General features: G+C 39.3%; 1 protein-coding gene across 11 annotated transcripts in view; it reads left to right on the top strand.

Annotated features, from left to right (window-relative positions):
* LOC143283134 (pre-mRNA-splicing regulator WTAP-like) overlaps positions 1–18,120 on the top strand; it is a 50,844-nt gene extending 32,724 nt beyond the window's left edge. For 2 of the 11 annotated variants that reach the window (XM_076589274.1, XM_076589276.1), the window contains exon 8: positions 9,453–18,120. In XM_076589274.1, coding sequence (XP_076445389.1) covers positions 9,453–10,264 — 812 coding nt within the window. In that variant the 3' untranslated portion in view covers positions 10,265–18,120. The remainder of the gene's footprint in view (positions 1–9,452) is intronic. The other 9 variants (XR_013055354.1, XR_013055353.1, XR_013055352.1 and 6 more) reach the window with 9 other exon arrangements.
* Positions 18,121–19,449: the final 1,329 nt, after the last annotated feature.

Genomic DNA, 19,449 nt, shown 5'->3' with positions numbered 1-19,449 from the left:
CAAAGCTTTATTCTGATAGCTAAAGAGTCGCTAGCATAACAGTTATAAAGGAACAGGCCCAGTCCATACCTTTGCTCTTAACTGTATAATTTTAGGAACTTCCTTGGTCAGAAGTAGCTTCCCCACCCCCCTGAACACTTATTTTCTGGTTTGAATTTTTGAGTGAGGTGAGGTCTTTTGAATGTGCCAAGACACGTATACGCACACACACACACAGATAAAATGCTATCAGAAGATATAAAAAAGGGTGTAAAACTGATAAGTTTTTGTGTGATTAATACATAAATAATTAATTGTTTTTATTTTTATTTTCTTTTTTATTTATCACAACAAAAGAGGGTGGAAGTGTGTGCAATTAGTCTCACTAATGATTTTCTGTGGTTCATCTTTGATATTTAAGCTCACACAAAGTAATAAAGGGTATACCTACGCAAAGTGATAAAAAGATAATACTGCCTTGTGTTACTTCCTTCCCCAGCAGCATCAGCGGACATAAAGTGGCAGCATGGTGGGAAAGCCTTTTGCTCATATTATGAGCTGTACATGGTTTAAGGTTATACAAATTTTGTGTGCAGACTGGGAAAATAAAGGCAGTGAAATACAGTGTAAAAGGTTTAGATTTTAAACAATTGTGTATTGATACCTTGCATTATTCAGTATCAAATGTCTTTGGTTTACTTTTAAGATGAGTATGAACATGTGCCCTTGAATGATCAATCTCTTGTCAAGCTGTGCAGTTGGTAAGCGATGTTGAAAGATTGAATGTCCTAGTTTTAAACCTTATGATATTTGTTTAAGAGAACAAAACAAGTTGTGTTTTGCATAGTGTATTCATGAATATTCTTTATATATGTAAGTTCACCAACAAACTGCTTTTCAAGTACATGTCTGTTGAGTATAAAACAAAGTGACAATGTTTTGTATAAAGTGAAGCCACTGACACAAATCATTCAAAATTGTGGTCAAAGTTTGTGCATGGTTTGATTATACATTTTAGCTGGTTCAGTTGGATTTTTCCTTCATGACCATAAACTTGTGCAAAAACGAAAAGGTCTGTTTGAATGTGAGTTGTTTTGGTTAAGACTTATTTATTTTGTTTTGCAAAGAGCGTTTTGAACTGTTGGCAAATCATTTCACTGTGTGTTAACTGGTATATCTGTTCTCTTTGAGAAAGCGTTGAATGAATTGTGACAGTATTTTAGCTCACATGACACAGGATTGTAGTATTTTAAAAATCACTTCTGCAAGTGCCTGTCCATGTTTGATAATGATATTGTCACATTTTATATGATTCAAGAGAAAATCAGTGATTTTGTCTTGTGGTTTTTAACTTTTCATCTCATGTTTTTGTTTTTTGTTTACTTTATTTTCTTTCGTGTGTAGGTAAGGGTCATTGTCTGCTAAAAAAAGAAAAAAGAAAAAAAAAAGATTTTATTTTAAAGAACTCAAAATACATGGTAACTTGGTTACATTGCATCTGATGTCCTCTGACATATTTACTTATCACAGTCATTTTATGACATATACGCTTGTGATATAGCTACTATCATTTTCATGAAAAGGTAGTTGTATCAAGCTGCTGAAATTGGAGGATATGATGCATGGTAGTTAAAGAACAGAAAGTACATCTCTCATTATTCCTGTCATGCTGTATTCAGGCTGGATCATCAGGCATTCTGCTGCAGTCAGTCCATGTGAATGATGATAATTATGCACTCAGGTGTTTGTGTTGAGAGGTGACACTCGCATGGAAAGGCTGTCAAAAATGGACAGTGTCCAACTTGGAAAAGAAGGTCCCTGACTTCAGTAAACTATAGGTCATGAGTTTGCATTGGATTTTGAGTGGTGTTTTAGATGCATGCATTTGGCTAAGACGATAAACTGAGAGGTCCAGTGTGCAGAATGTATTTCCAAGCACATGAAATAAAATCTTCCAGCAGCAACAGTTGTCATTGGCAGCTTTATATTAAGAAATCAAACCTGCCATTTATGGGAATCATATGCACACATATATGCTTAAAGGTATTTAAAAAAAGATGTAAATGAGATATGTATGCTTGATAAGGACTGTAAAGAATGGCACTTGTACAGTCTCAAACCTCAAAGGATTTGTAAAGCATTGTCACTGCCATCATCATTTCAGAAAGTGTCCCAAAATCTGTGGCTTTGCATACCTTGCTCTCATGGTGATTTCTCCTCTTTACCTGTGTCAGATTTGTGACAAGAGTAGCTTCAGGAAAACCATGATGATCTTCATTCCAGAGAGGGGACGCTTTCATAACTTAGTTTAGTTTATGGTCATGGCAACATTTTGTTATCAATAGATGTTGAAAGATGCTCTGTGAATGAATGTAAGAATGTTCTGTGTGTGAATGTAAGAGAGAGGGAGAGCAAGGAAAAGTGTGTGTAAACATTTTGTTCTTGTTTTTGATTAGGTGTAACTGTACAAGTGTGTCAAGCAGAGTTTGCAGGTCTTTGTGGTTCACTTGGTAACCAGAAAACCTCTTTCGATTCATACACCATTTTATATGCCAGTCTGAGGCCTGACTTGACTTAAGGTAGCACTAGGGGTACAATTTTGACCAAAAATCATTTTAAAAAAAAGTGTTTTGTGTTTGTTGTGAATTTTGCAAGAATAATGTTTCATAAAGCCTTAAATGTGTGTGTTTTGTTTGAATTATTACTCAAAGTGTATGTTTTTAGCTATTTTTGTGAGTGGGTGTGAGAGAATCGTAAATGGATGTAGCGACGTATCGATCCAGATCCAGAAAGTTGTGAAAAAAAGATCGAATGCATCCAGAAATTGCCCATTTTCAATCGCGCCTACCGTTGCTGCGACGCCATGAAGCATGGCTTGTGACCTACTAAACTGGAGAGGATGCTATCTGTGTCTATTCAGATCGATCAGCAACTATAAAATTTGGATTATTTTAGCAATCTTTGAAAAGATAAGAATGACAAAGGAAAGAAAAGTTAAATTTAGGACCCTCCACAAGTTTGGGAAGCGGTGGAGAGGTAGGAAAAGTGCTCAGCAAGTCTGCACTTTGCAGAAAAAGGCAAGCACTAACCCCCCCTCGGAAACCGAAACAAGAGCCTTGAGCCCCAAACAGGTTCAGGTTCAGGTTAGGGGCTGATGTTGATCATCGTAACCTCACGGCTTTTTACGCCCTGTCTCATTTATGATTAGCACAAGGCCTCACGGCCTTCTTTGTGCTATGTCGTTATCGGTCTTGTCTCAGTCTAAGTAGACCCAGTTACAATTATCTTGGACCATCAAAGTCTTTTAAAATTTTGTGATTATCGATAAGGTTCTTGAAGTTGTTGGTATTGGAAGCATACTTGATGTTAGTGGTTAGTTTGTTCCAGTCGTTAGTAACCCTATAACAGAAAGCAAATTTCCTTGTGTTATTGTTATGTCTCTGTTTATAAATTTTATCAACACTGTTTCTTGTTTCCATATTAGTATCTGGCGGTGAATCAAAGAAGTAATCTTTTTTAATATTGTCTATACCATTACAGATCTTATAGGCTTGAATCAAATCTCCTCTTTTTTGTCTTGCTTTCATTGAGGGTAATTTTAGGAATTTCAGTCTTTCTTCGTAAGACAAATCCTTAATTTCATGCACCAGTTTAGTAGCACGTCTTTGCACTCTTTCAATAGTAATTGATTGACGTATTAGTCTAGGACACCAGGCAAGGAGACCATACTCCAAGAGAGGCCTTACAAGAGCTTTATAAAGTCGGAGAAAAATATCCTTATCAATAAACGAAAAAGTACGTTTAATAATACCCAGCCTTTGATTTGCCTTGTTAACAACTTGGTTAATATGTCTGTCAGACAGTAAGTCTTTATCAAACGTCACCCCTAAGTCTTTCTCCTCTTCACATTTCACAATATTGGTTATTTTGTCGTCGTTTTTCATTACATAGTTATGTTTTGGGTTTGTTCGACCAATGTGTAATACTTTGCATTTGGAAGCATTAAAGTATAAGTTATAAGTTCCATTTTTCAGACCATTCTATCAAGGAGTCAATGTCATTTTGCATTATATGTCATGAACTTGGTGAACAGTAAAGTTTAGTGTTGTCTGCAAAAATTTTACATACACTTGACACTGTTTGAGGCAAGTCATTTATGAATAATGTAAAAAGTATGGGTCCTAAAATACTACCCTGTGGAATTCCACTAAGGACCGGTCCTTTGAATAACTATCTTCCACCTTAACTCATTGTTTTCGGTTAGTGAGAAAATCCCTCGTCCAATTTAATACTTTTCCTGATATTCCATAAGATTCTATCTTTTTTAATAATCTCTGGTGTGGCACAGAATCAAAAGCTTTCTTAAAGTCTAAGTAAAGCACATCAATATCTTCGCCCCTGTTTATCATTCATGTGAAGTCTTCCATGACTTCTAGTAATTGAGTTACACATGATCTGTGTTTCCGAAATCCGTGTTGGCATTCCGCATACAAACAATTCTCTGTCATGTGATCAACAGTAGTATCTCTTACATATGATTCCAGAACTTTACATGTTATACAAGTCAAACTAACAGGTCTATAGTTTCCAGGGTCAGTTCTTGTACCTTTTTTAAATATTGGCGTTACTGTAGCCATCTTCCAGTCATCTGGTATTACCATTTGTTCAACTGATTTATTAAACAATATGCTTAGCGGTTCTGCTAGCTCTTCACTTAACTCTTTCAGAATCCTTGCTGGTACTGCATCTGGGGCCTGAGCTTTATTTGGAATTAGTTTTTTCAACTTTTCTTTTACAGATTCACTTGTAATTTTAATGTCAGTTAACCATTTTGCCATTTGATCTAGATCCAGGGTCCAGATTTGGTATGTTATCAACTTTCTCCTTTGTAAAAACACTTGAGAAGAAACTGTTAAGAGTATTGGCTTTTTCTTTGTCACCTACAGATTTCGTGCCATCCTTGTCAATTAGGGGGCTTATTCCAATTTTTGATTTAGTTTTAGTTTGGACATATTTCCAAAAGCCTTTTTGATTAGATTTGACATCTTTAGAGAGATTTTTCTCAAATTCTTTAGTTGTACTTTTGATCTGTTTGTTACATAGGTTTCTTGTTTCAATATATTTTTGATAATCTTTACCATTTTTTGTATTCAAAAATCTCTGATATAAGTTATATTTCTTTTTGATAATCCGCATAGCTTTTTTATCGAGCCACATGGGTTTATATTTCTCTCGTTTGATGTATCTCATTTTAGGAATGTTTTTATTTATAGTTGAGTGTAATTCCTTTTTAATATATTCCCATCTGTCATTTACATCCTTGTCGTATAGGCATTTCCAATCTATGGATTTTATGTCCAATCTCATATTATTGTAATTTGCTTTGTTCATATTATACTTCATCTCCTCTTTTTTTTCTTTACATTTTTGGTCTGCAATATATAGACAGAAGGCAAGAACTTCATGGTCACTTTTACCTAATGGGGACAAATGTTCACTGTCCGAAACTATTTGTTCATTGTTTACAAGAACCAAATCAAGTATGTTAGCTTTTTGTCCTTTTCTTCTTCTTGTGGGTTTATTTACCATTTGGTAAAAATGCATTTCGTGTGCATTCTCTAAATTTGTCATCACCTCCACCAGTCCACCCTCCTGTCCAATCTACATTGGGGTAATTAAAATCTCCTACTATGCAGACACAGTCATATTTATGTAGGCAATCTCTATGCAAGAGTTCAAATAGTCTATCTTCATTATCTTTGGTACTGTTTGGGCTTCTATATACACAACCAAACAAGGCTTTTTGTCCATCTCCGCTTACAAGATCAACAAACATAGACTCTTCAAAAACTGTATCATTCATTAAACTACATTCTTTCGCATTCATACTCTCTTTTATGTACAAAACAACAGCTCTTTTTGGATTCTGATTGTGGAAAAGATCAAAACCTGGAATTTCATATTCAGAATAATTGAAATCTTTTTGATTTTTAGCTTTAGCTTCCGTGATTGCTATTATACTGGGTTTTATATCATCCATTAAAGCAAGTAGTTCATTTTTCTTGTTAAGGAGACCATTATCAGAATTTGTGTACAGGACTGTACGCAAGATATTTGGTTGAGCTGAATGGTTAAAAGGGCTAAAACTGTTTTCATTTTTTGAATGGGTATGTTGTCAGGCTTCATCCTGGTCCAGCTTCTGCTGGGCCCAGGTGACCTCGACAATCTCACCCCTGTGGATTCCTATGTTCTTCTCACCCTTTTCGATGCGAGCCTTGAGCTCATCTCGAAGCTCTTTGTTTTTCTTTCGTTGGATGGGAGTGTAGTCGGGATTTATGTAGATCCTGTTTTTCTCTTCCACCCCCTCGTTTATTTTGCGTGCCTTGCGGAGGATCTCTGTTTTGATCTCAGAAGATTTAACTTTCACACACAAAAGCCTTGGTCTAGTCCCCAAGTTGACTCGTCCGAGTCGCACTTGTTCATCAATGATATCCTTTCTCTCCATATTCGGATAGATTTTTGTCAGGACTTTACTGGTTACCTCTAGGCGATCATGGTTCTTTCTCCCTCAGCGTCTTCTGCTTTGCTCTCCGGAATGTTGGTAATAATCAAATTTAGCTCTCTCTTGTCTGTCTCTACCTTTTCATCCCACGTTTCATTTACCTTCCTCTCCACCACCTCCTCTATCTTTTTTTCTATGGCTGCTCCTGAGCAATTTTCTTCAAGACGCTGAAGTCGAGCATCAACCGATTCAAAAAGTCTGAGAATCATGTCTAGCTTGTCATCAGCAGCCACTTCTGCTTTGAGTTTACTTTTACCTGCTCGACATTCCTCACAAACCCAATCAATGCCAGCCTCAGAGGCTTGGCTATCACACAGAATATCAAATGCCTCATCTGAGAGAGATGTGCAAGCTTGGTGCATCCGATTCTTGCATTCATAGCATTCTGTGCAATCTTCACCATCAACATTTTGTTTACATCCAATGCATGGAAACGCCGCCTGTGCTTTGTCATTGCTACGAGACTCTCTTCTTGATGAATTTAAACTACTTTCACTTTTCTTCCGTCCTGCGCCTGTGGTTCCCTGCCTGTTGTTTTTGGAGCCACCTCCTCTACGACCCCCATGATTCAAAAATAACCAAGAATAAACCTCAGTGAAAGCAGTCTTACCTTATATCTTTTGTCTTCGATAGTAGGTTGGTAGAGATAATTCACAGGGAAGGTTAACACAGATTGTTAATAGGTAAGTGAACACGATTTTTTTTAATCCGCCATTTTTGTTAGTCACATGTAGAAGCACCACAAGAACACTTAGCGATTATCCAAGAAATATTCTTTGCACAGTAGAAAACACCGAGCAGGGCGTATTTCTTGTGATATATTCTACAAATCTGCCAATTTTTGTGTTAATTGGAGCACTTTAACCGACAGATATAACCACAAACAAAAACTGAGATTTCTGTTCCCTGGGTGAACGTCGGCCTTTACCTGTACTCAGATAGATTTTCGTCAAAACCTTCGACATCTCGTCAAAAATCACCATCTCCTGTCCCATCAACATCGAAAAAAGAACTTTACGGTTCTAGACCAGCATCCGAACGAAAGCTAAGCTTCTTTGGAAAACGTAAGAAGACGGAAGATTCGAGCGATTCAGATGATAGTTCAGAGAAGGTGGCGGAGAAAGGAGGCATGGAGGCCCAGACAAGAGGTCCAACAGACATGAACGTGATCACCAGCATTCTGTGTATGCAGTCTATCATATCTAAACTCCACTGCCCATCATGCAATGAATCGGTAAGTTTGTTTATCTGACATCCTCCCCCACCGTCTGTCTCTTTCTCTGTCCCTCCCTCTCTCTCACCTTCCCTCTCTTGGTTTACATGTGTGATGGAGTGTTTGGATGTTGAAGTTACGTGTGTGTGTGTGTGAAAATAAATAAGAAAAAGTCAGTTTCTCACACATGCACATTCATTCTCTCTCTCTGTCCCTCCTCTCTCTCCCCCTCCCCCCTCTCTCTCACACTTCCTCTCCTGTGATTTACATGTGTGATGGAGTGTGTGGATGTTTATAATGTGAGTGTGTGTGTGTATACGCCCCCCCCCCCCCCCCAACCCCCCAAAAAAGTCTCTCTCTCACACACACACACACATTCATTCATTCTCTCTCTCTCTCACCTTTCTCTTCTTCTCCCATACATGTATACACAAACACATACCAGATTTTTTTTTTTTTTTCCAGAGTGCAGTCAGCAGCAAGAAAAACATCGGGCAAAGAGAAAGGAAGGAGGCAAAAAATTGAGACAATCCGGCGTCGAGAACGTCAAGAGCGGCGTGAACGAGGAGGAGAGTTGTATGGGGCAGGACTGTTCTGAACACCAAAACAGCTTTCTTTTTTGTTTTTTGTTTTTGTTTTCTTTTTGTGTTATGAACAGACACCTGAAAAAAATATTTGTGTATAAATTTACCTGTTTTGTGCCTTGGTCTACCAGGAGAGACGAGACCAAACTTCAAATGCAATTTTCTCAAAACGTTCATTTTTCGTGGACATGCATGTTTGTGCAACGAAACACACGCACTTCCCATCAGCATAATGACACCAAATTTTGTGTACTAATGTAAAAATGGCTGCTGAGTGCAATAAGACAATCAGGGACATTCTATCTCAATTACTTTACCTGCTACATGTGTGAGATGTGAACTGTCATTGTCAGGGAAAAAACGCCTTTTTTGATTGAGTGGTGAGTGAACATTATAAATTTTTTACCAAAGCGTTCATGTGTTTATTGCACTCGCTGGTCCCTGAAGTGAAACTCTGTTATATCAGACACTTCTCAGAGAGGCAGCTTCTATGAGATCTAGAGTGCGAAATGGAGCTACCCTTCAGAACATTAAAAATATTCATAACTTACTCTAGTCAAGCTATTTACTTAAAAATTGGTGTGTGGCATACCTTTAATGTCTTCTCTCTTTGTGCCAAATTTCAGAGTGATACTTTACTTAAAAGTTGAGAAACAAAAATACCCCCAAATCTACGCCTAGTGCTACCTTAAGCTTCACTGATTGGAGAAATGGGCCAAAAATGAAACCATACACTCTGTGGGATTTTGTCTTAAAAGTCATCATTTCTGTGTCCCCCCCTCCCCTTTTTGTGCAAACTTATTTGCACACTTAAAAGTTTTGTGCTTTGGAGAAAGAGATCAGCAAACCTGCAGAATGACTTGTGCTCTCCAAATGATGATGTGTGAAATTGTAATGCAACTTTTTGTTGTTGTTGTTGTTTCCAAACGATCATGTGTGGAGTTGTGATGCAGCTTTTTTTGTTGTTGTTGTTGCTGTTGTTGTCTCCAAATGATCATATGTGGAGTTGTTATGCAAATTTTGTTGTTGTCTCCAAATGGTTATGTGTGAAGTTGTAATGCAATTTTTTTGTGCTTCACTGTTTTAATTTGATTGCGTTCTTGTGTGGCAACAGAAATGAACGAGTTTGTCAGTGAGCTGGAGGAGGACGTGGAAGGGATGCAGAGCATGATTTACGTACTGCAGCGCCAGCTCAAAGAAACAAAAGAGAACCTAGCCGCCTTAGAAGCAGAGAACAACCGCCTGAGGACGTTGCAGCCCGTTCTGTCAGTGGTGAAACAGGAACCAGCAGGCAGCAGCGATGGCGGCAGCAACAGTGTGTTGGGGCCGGACAGCAGTGGTGGTGGTGGTGTGGTCACGTGTAAAGACGAGGGCTGCGCTGCCGCAGAGACAACCTGCAGAGACGACCGGACGGAGGAAAGTGGTGGTGCCGGTGAGGGGACCAAGAACGTTGTGGCCAACAGCAACAGCAGCAGTGAGGTCAGCAAGGCACGAACTGCAGACCCCCTCGCTTCACAGACAGCGGCCACCAAAGCAGAGACTTCCCCCACCCCCCAGCAGCAAGCCTCGGGGCCGGGGCTTGCCAAGAGGACTAGTGGAAAGGCGGCAGCAGACGATGTGGATAGTGCTCAGCAGCAACAGACAAACGGTAAGGCTGCATCGGACACAGAGAAGAGCGAGCACGACTGTTCGCTGGCGGCAGCAGAGTCAACAGACCTGCGGACAGACCAAGCTTGCGACAAAGCACAAAGTGTTGCAGCGACAAACGTTGTTCCCCTGGACGCGGCAGCCCTGGTGGACACCCCTGTGAAGGTGGACAGAGACAGCCGACCCGAGGGGCCCGAAGTGAAAACAGTGACGCCAGAAGCCAAGCCCATCCGCAACGGAGGGCTGGACGGATTGACAGCATCGGTGGCGGGTGATTGAGGGAGCGGAAAGCCAGAGTGTTTGATTTGAACGATTGATTGTTGGGTATTCAGGACCGTGAATGATGTGTATGTGTTTCGTTAACTGTCCAATGGGGGTGCATGTGGAAAGGCGGAAAAGAAATGTTGTTGGTTAAAAAAACCCAAAAAAAACCCCAAACGAAACAAACAAAACAACAACAACAACAAACAACAGCAACAAAATCTTGAAAGGAACTAAAAAACTTCAGAAAATGAAATTGTTAATATTGGTGGGAAGCAGTAGGGACAAGCAAACTTCAGGAAATGAAATTGTTATTATTGGTGGGAAGCAACAGAGACTAGCTGGCTCTGTGCTTGGTTTGGTTTGATCTTATCTTTTTCTTGTCAGGCGTTTTCCAAATGAGTGCTGCTTCCTGCCCATAAAATGCATCCAATGTACATACATACTCCGCTAAATTTATAGTGGTCTAAAAGCAGGAGAAAACTGAAGAAACATTGTTATTGACATATTTTTTCATGAAAAGAAGGAAAGTACTTTTGCATGTTACAAGTGTGTGTGTGAGTGTGAATGTTCTGAATGATTTAGGTTGTATAGAAATTGATCAACAGAAAAGAGGATGCCAAACTAGTGTACATCACTATTACAGCAAACTTTTATTTCATAGATGGTGACTGTAAATTATACTTAAAGTTAAACTTCATGCTTTGGACTATCATGATGCTTTTGAAGTTTAACTTTAAGTATAATTTACAAAGCATTTGGCATAGAACTGGAAAATAAAGTCTTCAGAAAAGCTGTGATTTGCAAATTTGATGATTAATATCATTTAGCCCCTACATTTCTACACAGAGACAACCTTCCTATATTTTGTGTTCAAATGAAAATGATTTTTTTTCATTTTTTTTTCTTTTTGGTACTTAAAATCAGTATACTTGAGCCAATACCATGCGTTTTAGTTTACAAAAATGTAAAATTTTAAACAGTCAGTATTCTTTAGTGGGTGTCAAGTACTTGAATTTACAAAAATGTAGCATTTTTATTCATGCTGTTTTAATGGCATATGAACACTTTGACTCCAGACAGCTGATGCAAGAGACACAATTCACTCGGCCATTTAATTAGAGGGAATTAACTTGAACAAGTTTTAGAAATAATGTTGCTGGAGATATGAGTAAAAAATATATATATATATATAATTTCAGTGCATGAAAGCTCAGAATAACTACAAAGTAACAGCACATATGTTAGGTTGATAAGGTTGATAGACATTGTTGATAATCTGTGCATTTAAAAAAACAACAACAACAACAACAAAAAACCACTTACAAACCCACCACAAACCCACCAAAATTTTCATCTTCAGTCCAAAACTGGTCAACTTTTGGATGCAAGGTTGAGTGCTTGAATGATCATTTTGTGGCAGGTGGTCCAGTTATTTTGCAGTCAATCATTTAAATTTTCAGTGAGTGAAAGAAAATGGGAAAGGGCTTGCAGTAAATGTGATCCAAAGACAGGAGGAGCTTACAGACCGGAAATCTTCATTTGATTCTGCTTAAAAGGCTAGCCGTAAACATGTGGACATTGTGAACTCTGAACATCTTTTCTGTTTTGTCTTAAATGGGGTGTTTTTCCTGTTGACTGGACTAAGTTAATCACTTTAAAGCGCAGTGTGTTTCCTTCCATATCAGCTGAACTATGAGCTAAGTATCAATCACTTGTTTAAAGAAAATCTTTTGATACACCAATCTGACTGAGAAGGAGAAAAAAAAAGAGGTTGTGATCCAGAGATTACAATGACTGATCTGACATTGACTGTATATTGAAAATAGAGGTGGAGGTGGTAATTCAATATTAGCGGCATTTTGCATCATACATTTTAGTGATCAGGTGGAGTAGTTGTTAATCCCTGAGAAGTTGTCAGCATGTTCAGCCTCATGTTTTAAGTCCACCTGGACACAGAAGCCATGTAAAGGGTGGAATACATCAAGTGAGTATTGAAAGGTCAGTAATTATTACTATTATTATTTAAAGTATTGGAGGACTTGGCTTGTTCTGAGGGGGGAAAAAATCACACAATGCTTATTTTGAATCAAGTTTGAAATGCATACAAATTAATATGATATTAAATGATGGTCAAAATATGTTCACATGGAGTAGATATTATATGGCAACCATTTGGCCCCAGTAGGTTAATACCTGACATTTTCCAGTTTCATAGAATTCACATGGGAATGCTCTGCTGTTTTGATTGCAATGAACAGTTTTCCTATTCTCTTTTTGTCAGGACGCCAGGAAAATGATTGGGGACGGGCACCTCAGTGTATCAGTCTGTGTACAAACTGAAGGCAAATAGCTCAGTGCATGGGGGAAACTGACTATACATTTTGGGCATTGTGTCTCCGAAGTGTTGCATCCCGTGCCTTGGCCCCGTGTTTTGATTTCCACATGCATCCCGTATGATGTGTGTGTCCAGTCTTGTTTTCATCACGGTTTGTAAATGATGGACGGTCAGTCTAGTTTCCTCTTCATCCACTACTCACAAGAGTTCTCCTGTTATGCAATTTGTTACTCTTGCAGGTGTACTTCAGCTGTGTGCTTTTGGTTTTAGTTTTGTTTTTATTATTAGTATTATTATTATTTTCATTGTTAATGGAGTACATCAGTTGTGTTGATTTATTTGTTGAATGTTGTACATTTTTGATAACATTATATCTGTGAGTTAAAAGAACGGACAGATAATTTTGGGAAAGATGGTGTGAGCAGTTGTCCTTGCTGTTCCGTGAAGATTATGATTTATATTCTGATGACAAAACAGTTTCTTTTGGCACCCAACTGCAAACATATCAGATGAAATAAAGATTCCTTAATCATATATTTCTATGTTTTGGGGGTAAGCCACAACTTTGACAGTGCAGAGGAGACATGTTTGGAGTTTTAAGTGATTACAAAAAACAAGAAACTGATGGTTTTATGAGTTAAATCTGTAACACGGATGCAAGAAAATCTTTCTCAAGTTTTCCTGAGTTGTATTCAGTATTCAGGTGAAATGGTGAAGTGTTTATGAGTTGATTTTCAGCTAAAAAAAAATTTTTTTAAAGTCAATAAATGAATATATTGAAAAACGAAAACTGTCTGCATGATATTTGGTAACTGTGACTTAGTCTCATGGGAAGATTCAGTGCACAAACTGCATGCTTGATTTTATACAAAAGCATACATTGCAAAATGGAAGTAGTGTGCTAGATCTATAAAAAGTGGCACAAATACAGGTACATGGAATGTGGATGCATGCTGTAGAAAGGGTAGACAAACTTTTTTTTTTTCAGAAGGAAGGGCCAAAGGAGAAAAAAAAATGTCACTAGAGTAGGAAAAGGAGCACAGCAGTATTGCCAGACACTGTTACAGAGGTATTTTGGTGCTGCTAGCTGGATGATGATGATGATTCTCCTTCGCAAGTGAAGATGAGCGTGAGCTTCACACTGGGTGATGACTAAAAAGTCCAGTATAAAGCTCCAAAATGTCTGTGGCACTGCAGACATGGGTGTAGCTGGAGCTGTCCTGATGTAGGTGGGTTAAGTGTCTGTGGTACTGCAGAGTAGCTGGAGCTGTCCTGATGTAGGTGGGTTAAGTGTCTGTGGTACTGCAGAGTAGCTGGAGCTGTCCTGATGTAGGTGGGTTAAGTGTCTGTGGCACTGCAGACAGGGGTGTAGCTGGAGCTGTCCTGATGTAGGTGGGTTAAGTGTCTGTGGTACTGCAGACATGGGTGTAGCTGGAGCTGTCCTGATGTAGGTGGGTTAAGTGTCTGTGGTACTGCAGACATGGGTGTAGCTGGAGCTGTCCTGATGTAGGTGGGTTAAGTGTCTGTGTGGTACTGCAGACAGGGGTGTAGCTGGAGCTGTCCTGATGTAGGTGGGTTAAGTGTCTGTGTGGCACTGCAGACATGGGTGTAGCTGGAGCTGTCCTGATGTAGGTGGGTTAAGTGTCTGTGGCACTGCAGACAGGGGTGTAGCTGGAGCTGTCCTGATGTAGGTGGGTTAAGTGTCTGTGGTACTGCAGACAGGGGTGTAGCTGGAGCTGTCCTGATGTAGGTGGGTTAAGTGTCTGTGGCACTGCAGACAGGGGTGTAGCTGGAGCTGTCCTGATGTAGGTGGGTTAAGTGTCTGTGGTACTGCAGACAGGGGTGTAGCTGGAGCTGTCCTGATGTAGGTGGGTTAAGTGTCTGTGGTACTGCAGACAGGGGTGTAGCTGGAGCTGTCCTGATGTAGGTGGGTTAAGTGTCTGTGTGGTACTGCAGACAGGGGTGTAGCTGGAGCTGTCCTGATGTAGGTGGGTTAAGTGTCTGTGTGGTACTGCAGACAGGGGTGTAGCTGGAGCTGTCCTGATGTAGGTGGGTTAAGTGTCTGTGGCACTGCAGAGTAGCTGGAGCTGTCCTGATGTAGGTGGGTTAAGTGTCTGTGTGGTACTGCAGACAGGGGTGTAGCTGGAGCTGTCCTGATGTAGGTGGGTTAAGTGTCTGTGTGGTACTGCAGACAGGGGTGTAGCTGGAGCTGTCCTGATGTAGGTGGGTTAAGTGTCTGTGGCACTGCAGACAGGGGTGTAGCTGGAGCTGTCCTGATGTAGGTGGGTTAAGTGTCTGTGTGGCACTGCAGACAGGGGTGTAGCTGGAGCTGTCCTGATGTAGGTGGGTTAAGTGTCTGTGTGGCACTGCAGACAGGGGTGTAGCTGGAGCTGTCCTGATGTAGGTGGGTTAAGTGTCTGTGGCACTGCAGACATGGGTGTAGCTGGAGCTGTCCTGATGTAGGTGGGTTAAGTGTCTGTGGCACTGCAGACATGGGTGTAGCTGGAGCTGTCCTGATGTAGGTGGGTTAAGTGTCTGTGGCACTGCAGACATGGGTGTAGCTGGAGCTGTCCTGGTGTAGGTAGGTTAAGTGTCTTTTTGTGTTGCTGGCATTTCAGAATGGCTTAGCTTTGTCCTGTTTCTTGAAGGTGACAGCGCTAGAGCAGATACTGTTGGAGATACTCAAAGTGGTTGTATTGTATGAAAGTGGCTATTGCATAGAAGCATGACACAAGAACAGAGCTACATAGTCGGCTTTTTTTTTTCTTCCTGCACGCTTTAAATTTAAAAAAAAAATTTTTAAGAATTGAGCACAAGCAGTTAATTGATTGTGCAGTAGACATGAACAGCTGGTAGAAGAAAGAATATAAAACCAGTCATCACTGACACAGCATTAGTAAAATGTAGACGTCAGTTTTGTATTTCTGAGTGAAAGTTTTTATTTATGTTTATCCAGTGTTGTTTGTTTCTTTTTTGCCTGAAGAATACAGGCAGAGCGTTTTCTTTGGGGGATGACATTTAAGTTATAGTTGAAGAAAAATGGTGACTTGAGCTTTTTGTCTACTAGAACCCAGACTCTCCTTGATGTCTATCTTCGAGAGCTCTGTATTCTGTTTGTGTTTGGCTAACCCTCATTTATCTGGAAGGATAGCATCATGAAAAGGGAGGGAATAGAGATGAATAGGCCATACCAGTTTCCATTTGATGTTTTATGCATTGCTCACTCCATCTTTAATAAGGGATATATGTTTTATAAGTAACTCAACTCAGCACAGCAGTAATCAGATACTGCATGCAGATAAGATGGACATGGAAGTAAATGTGCATGTAGATATATATTCAAGGGCACACACAAATTTCACACTTCCATGTTCTGTAAGCAGAGGTCACAGTTTGTCTCAGCCCCTTATTTGTAATGGACCAGTTTCATTTCTATGGAGACCAAGCCTGCTTTTCTTGATACCCCAACATCCTCATACATGAGAGCACTTCCAGCATTAAGGGTTGTAAACATAATACAGCAGTGAATGACCGTCCATCATTTAAACATCTGTGCAGTGTTGGCATTGCTTGCATGTACATGGGAACCAACTAATGTTGATTGTTGTTTCACATTCTCATGTTCATCCATTTTCAGGAGTGGAATCGCTTTCAGTGTGGGTTTCTGATTTTGAACGTTTTCAGTCTTAAAATAGCCAGAGTACAGTGAATTTCTGTTGGTTTTCCCCAGCATGTGTACACAGAACACGTGAAACAACGCCAGTGATTCATTAGACAAAAAGGTAGGGGATAAAATCTCCAAAGAAAATAGTAATTCATGATTTTGTTGCTTTCTTTCTTATGTGTATACTTGTGGTTTGTTAGTGTCTTTTGTAATTTTGTATTTTATTCTGCCCACCCTTTCCTCCTTTTGTACTCTTTTTTGCAGTGCCGATGTTTTTTCCATGGAAAAGGAACAGATATGAGTTGAAAAACAAAAAACAAGAAGAACCTTACATGACTGATAGGATCAGACTCTTCGTGCTAGCGACAGTCATAAATTTCAACACCTGATTTTCAATTTGGGGGGTTGGGGTGGGGGGATCAGCTATGAATGGTCTTTCATATTCTGCCTGTTGATTACATCTGCAACTTAGCTGGGCTTTGAACAGCTTAACTGACTTCATGATTAAAGCAGCAAGTTTCACATCTTGACAATCTGTAATGAAAAGGAAATCTGTGATCTTATTAGAATTAAGGAGTTATCATCAGACCTGAATTTCTGTGTAATGCTAAATGTGTGGTTTGCAATTTGATTGTGGACGTTGTGAAGTATATAACAGACATGCGGTGAAAGGACTTTGTGTGGGTTGTCATTACCTACAAGTTTCCTAGGCAGCAGATAAAATGGGTCAGTAGATTAAAAGGTTTTCCGGTGTTGTAGCAAGTTCATCATGAAACACGCAGCTTATGAAATTTACTGATGAGAGACTGGGGGGGGTGGAGAGGGATCATTTTTGGGGGGGGTAGTGTTTTTGGTGGATCATCCATTTACTTCCTGGTATCAGAAACTGGCCTTGTTGCATTGGTCAAGTTTTCTTCTGACTGGGGTTTTGAGATTCCATGCTTGACCCCAAAGATGGTTCCTGTCTTCGGAAGATTGAACAGTTTCCTGGTTGATATTCATCACAAGTTTAAGGGGTGGGGGTGAAAGTGTTGCACAAAATATGCAAGTAGGTATTACTTATTGCGTTGTGAAATTATTCTAATGTTTGCTCAGCAAGGGCAGAAAATGATTATTGTGCACGTGTTGTCACATGTGCTCGTCATGAAACAGCTTTCCCATGAAAAAAAAATCTGCAGTCACTCTTACAGACATAATGTTTGAATGAGAGGCTAAATTGATGATTACTTGTACAGCCTCCCAACACTTGACACATTATGTAAAGCACCCATGAAAAGCAGGTTCCCCATCAATACACACACACACACACACACACACACACACACACACACACACACACACTTTCTCTCTCTGCATTAAGTCCATGTTGTCACCACACCACACACTCAGCAAATTGAGTACAATATAGATGCAAAAAATAAAATGTAAAGCTTTGCACCGAGTCCCAGTTTTTTTAGTCCCACCCTTTTGTGTTTGATATCGCAGCAGGGTAAGAGTCATTGGTGAGCTCTGTGGTGGCATATTGGACAGCAGTTTTTCACAGACTGGAAACAAACAGTTTTCAGCTCTTGAAACATTGACAAGTATCCCTTGATAGGTACCTTCACTTCACATCATATTTAAATTCATTTTAAAACTGTTTAGTTGACAATGAATTTTTTTATGCTTTGCTTTTCACTGTTACATGCTGAGAAGCTAAGCGTAATTATTACAATTGCAGTGAAATAGTGCTGTGACCATTTAGTTGCTTGTTTAATTTATGAGAGCCATTGATTTATGAATTAATAGTTGTGCCAGACTTAACACTGAAGAGTCAAGACTGTCTGTTACATTCGTGCATTATGACTTTGGAAATTAAAAACAGAAATGAGACAGGTGTGTGGTCTTTGGTGTGCATGAAAAGTGTATATCTCTGTAAAGTGTCACTTTGGCAGGAAGACACAATGCTTGCTTGAAAGTGTGTTTTTCATGTATGAATTGATTTTTTTAAGCATTGTTTTTCTCATAATTGTGAAACGATAAAATTGCAAGCACTAACCTATCTCGTTGACAACATCATTGCAATCTTTTGTTGCTATTACTGCTGCTGTTGTTGTTCTTCTCTGTTGGCCACTTATTTCAGTGACCTTCCCAGCCTTATAATTAAAAGTATTATGTAATGTAAAATGCAGCAAGTTAGTCTTTCAAATGAGACGATAAACCAAGGTCCTGTGCGCAGTATGAATAACGCAAGGAAAAGAATCCACAGCAACAAAAAGGGTGTCGGGTGAAAATCCACTTTGATAGTGTAACAAAATATCTGCAAAAATAAAGAAGAAAAAAAAAGATGTTTTAAATGGTGGCGCTACAATGTGGCCACACACTCTCCCCAGGGAGAGCAGCCTGAATTTCTGACAGAGAAATCTATTGTGACAAAAAGCAATACCATGCAATACAAAACATTATACAGAGTCTGATCAACACAGGTTTATGTGCCTTGAAGATAGTCATGAGGAACCATTGGTTTCACTCCAACTGGGCACTGAAAACATAGTGCAAGACTTTTTCTTTGATACAAATGAACTCAACACACACTGGCAATTGAATATCAATAAATCTATTATTACATGTAAAACGTTTTCAGATGCCTCTTGAACTTTTTTTTGGGCAAGATATTTCCAACATAATTTTGTTACAAAGTTGGTGGATGCTCTACTTCAAGGAGTATACATAACACTGACAATCACTTAAGCTCTATTATTCATTATTTGCAAGGGATTTTTAAATTTCACATGCCGTTGTTATTGTTTTTTGTTCACACTACAGGTATAGATCTCATTTGCTTTATTCTTTCACTTTGATGAAAAATGCTGAAAAGGATATGCTACTGGTTTGGTGCTAAAATTTTATCATTACATGAACGTACGTTGTATGTGTAATTCTACCATTGAACAGAAAATTCCAGCATGTCAAGGGTTTGACCACAAACTCATTTTGGAGAAGGATCCATTTAAAATTTGCCTACCATGTCTTAGCATTAACTCATGCTGAGGGGTTGATCTTTGTGCATGCATGCAAAAGTGCGCGCGCGCACACACACACACACGTACACACATAGAGAGCTTCAGTTTCAATGAGTCAGATTATGCTTCATCACATAATTTTTCATGATGTTTCATCGCATCTGCTTTTGAAAAAGAAAAAGGAGCAGATGCCTGCTTC

Source organism: Babylonia areolata, chromosome 6 (assembly GCF_041734735.1).
Source record: "Babylonia areolata isolate BAREFJ2019XMU chromosome 6, ASM4173473v1, whole genome shotgun sequence".
Taxonomy (NCBI): domain Eukaryota; kingdom Metazoa; phylum Mollusca; class Gastropoda; order Neogastropoda; family Buccinidae; genus Babylonia; species Babylonia areolata.
This window is presented reverse-complemented; position numbering and strand designations above follow the sequence as displayed.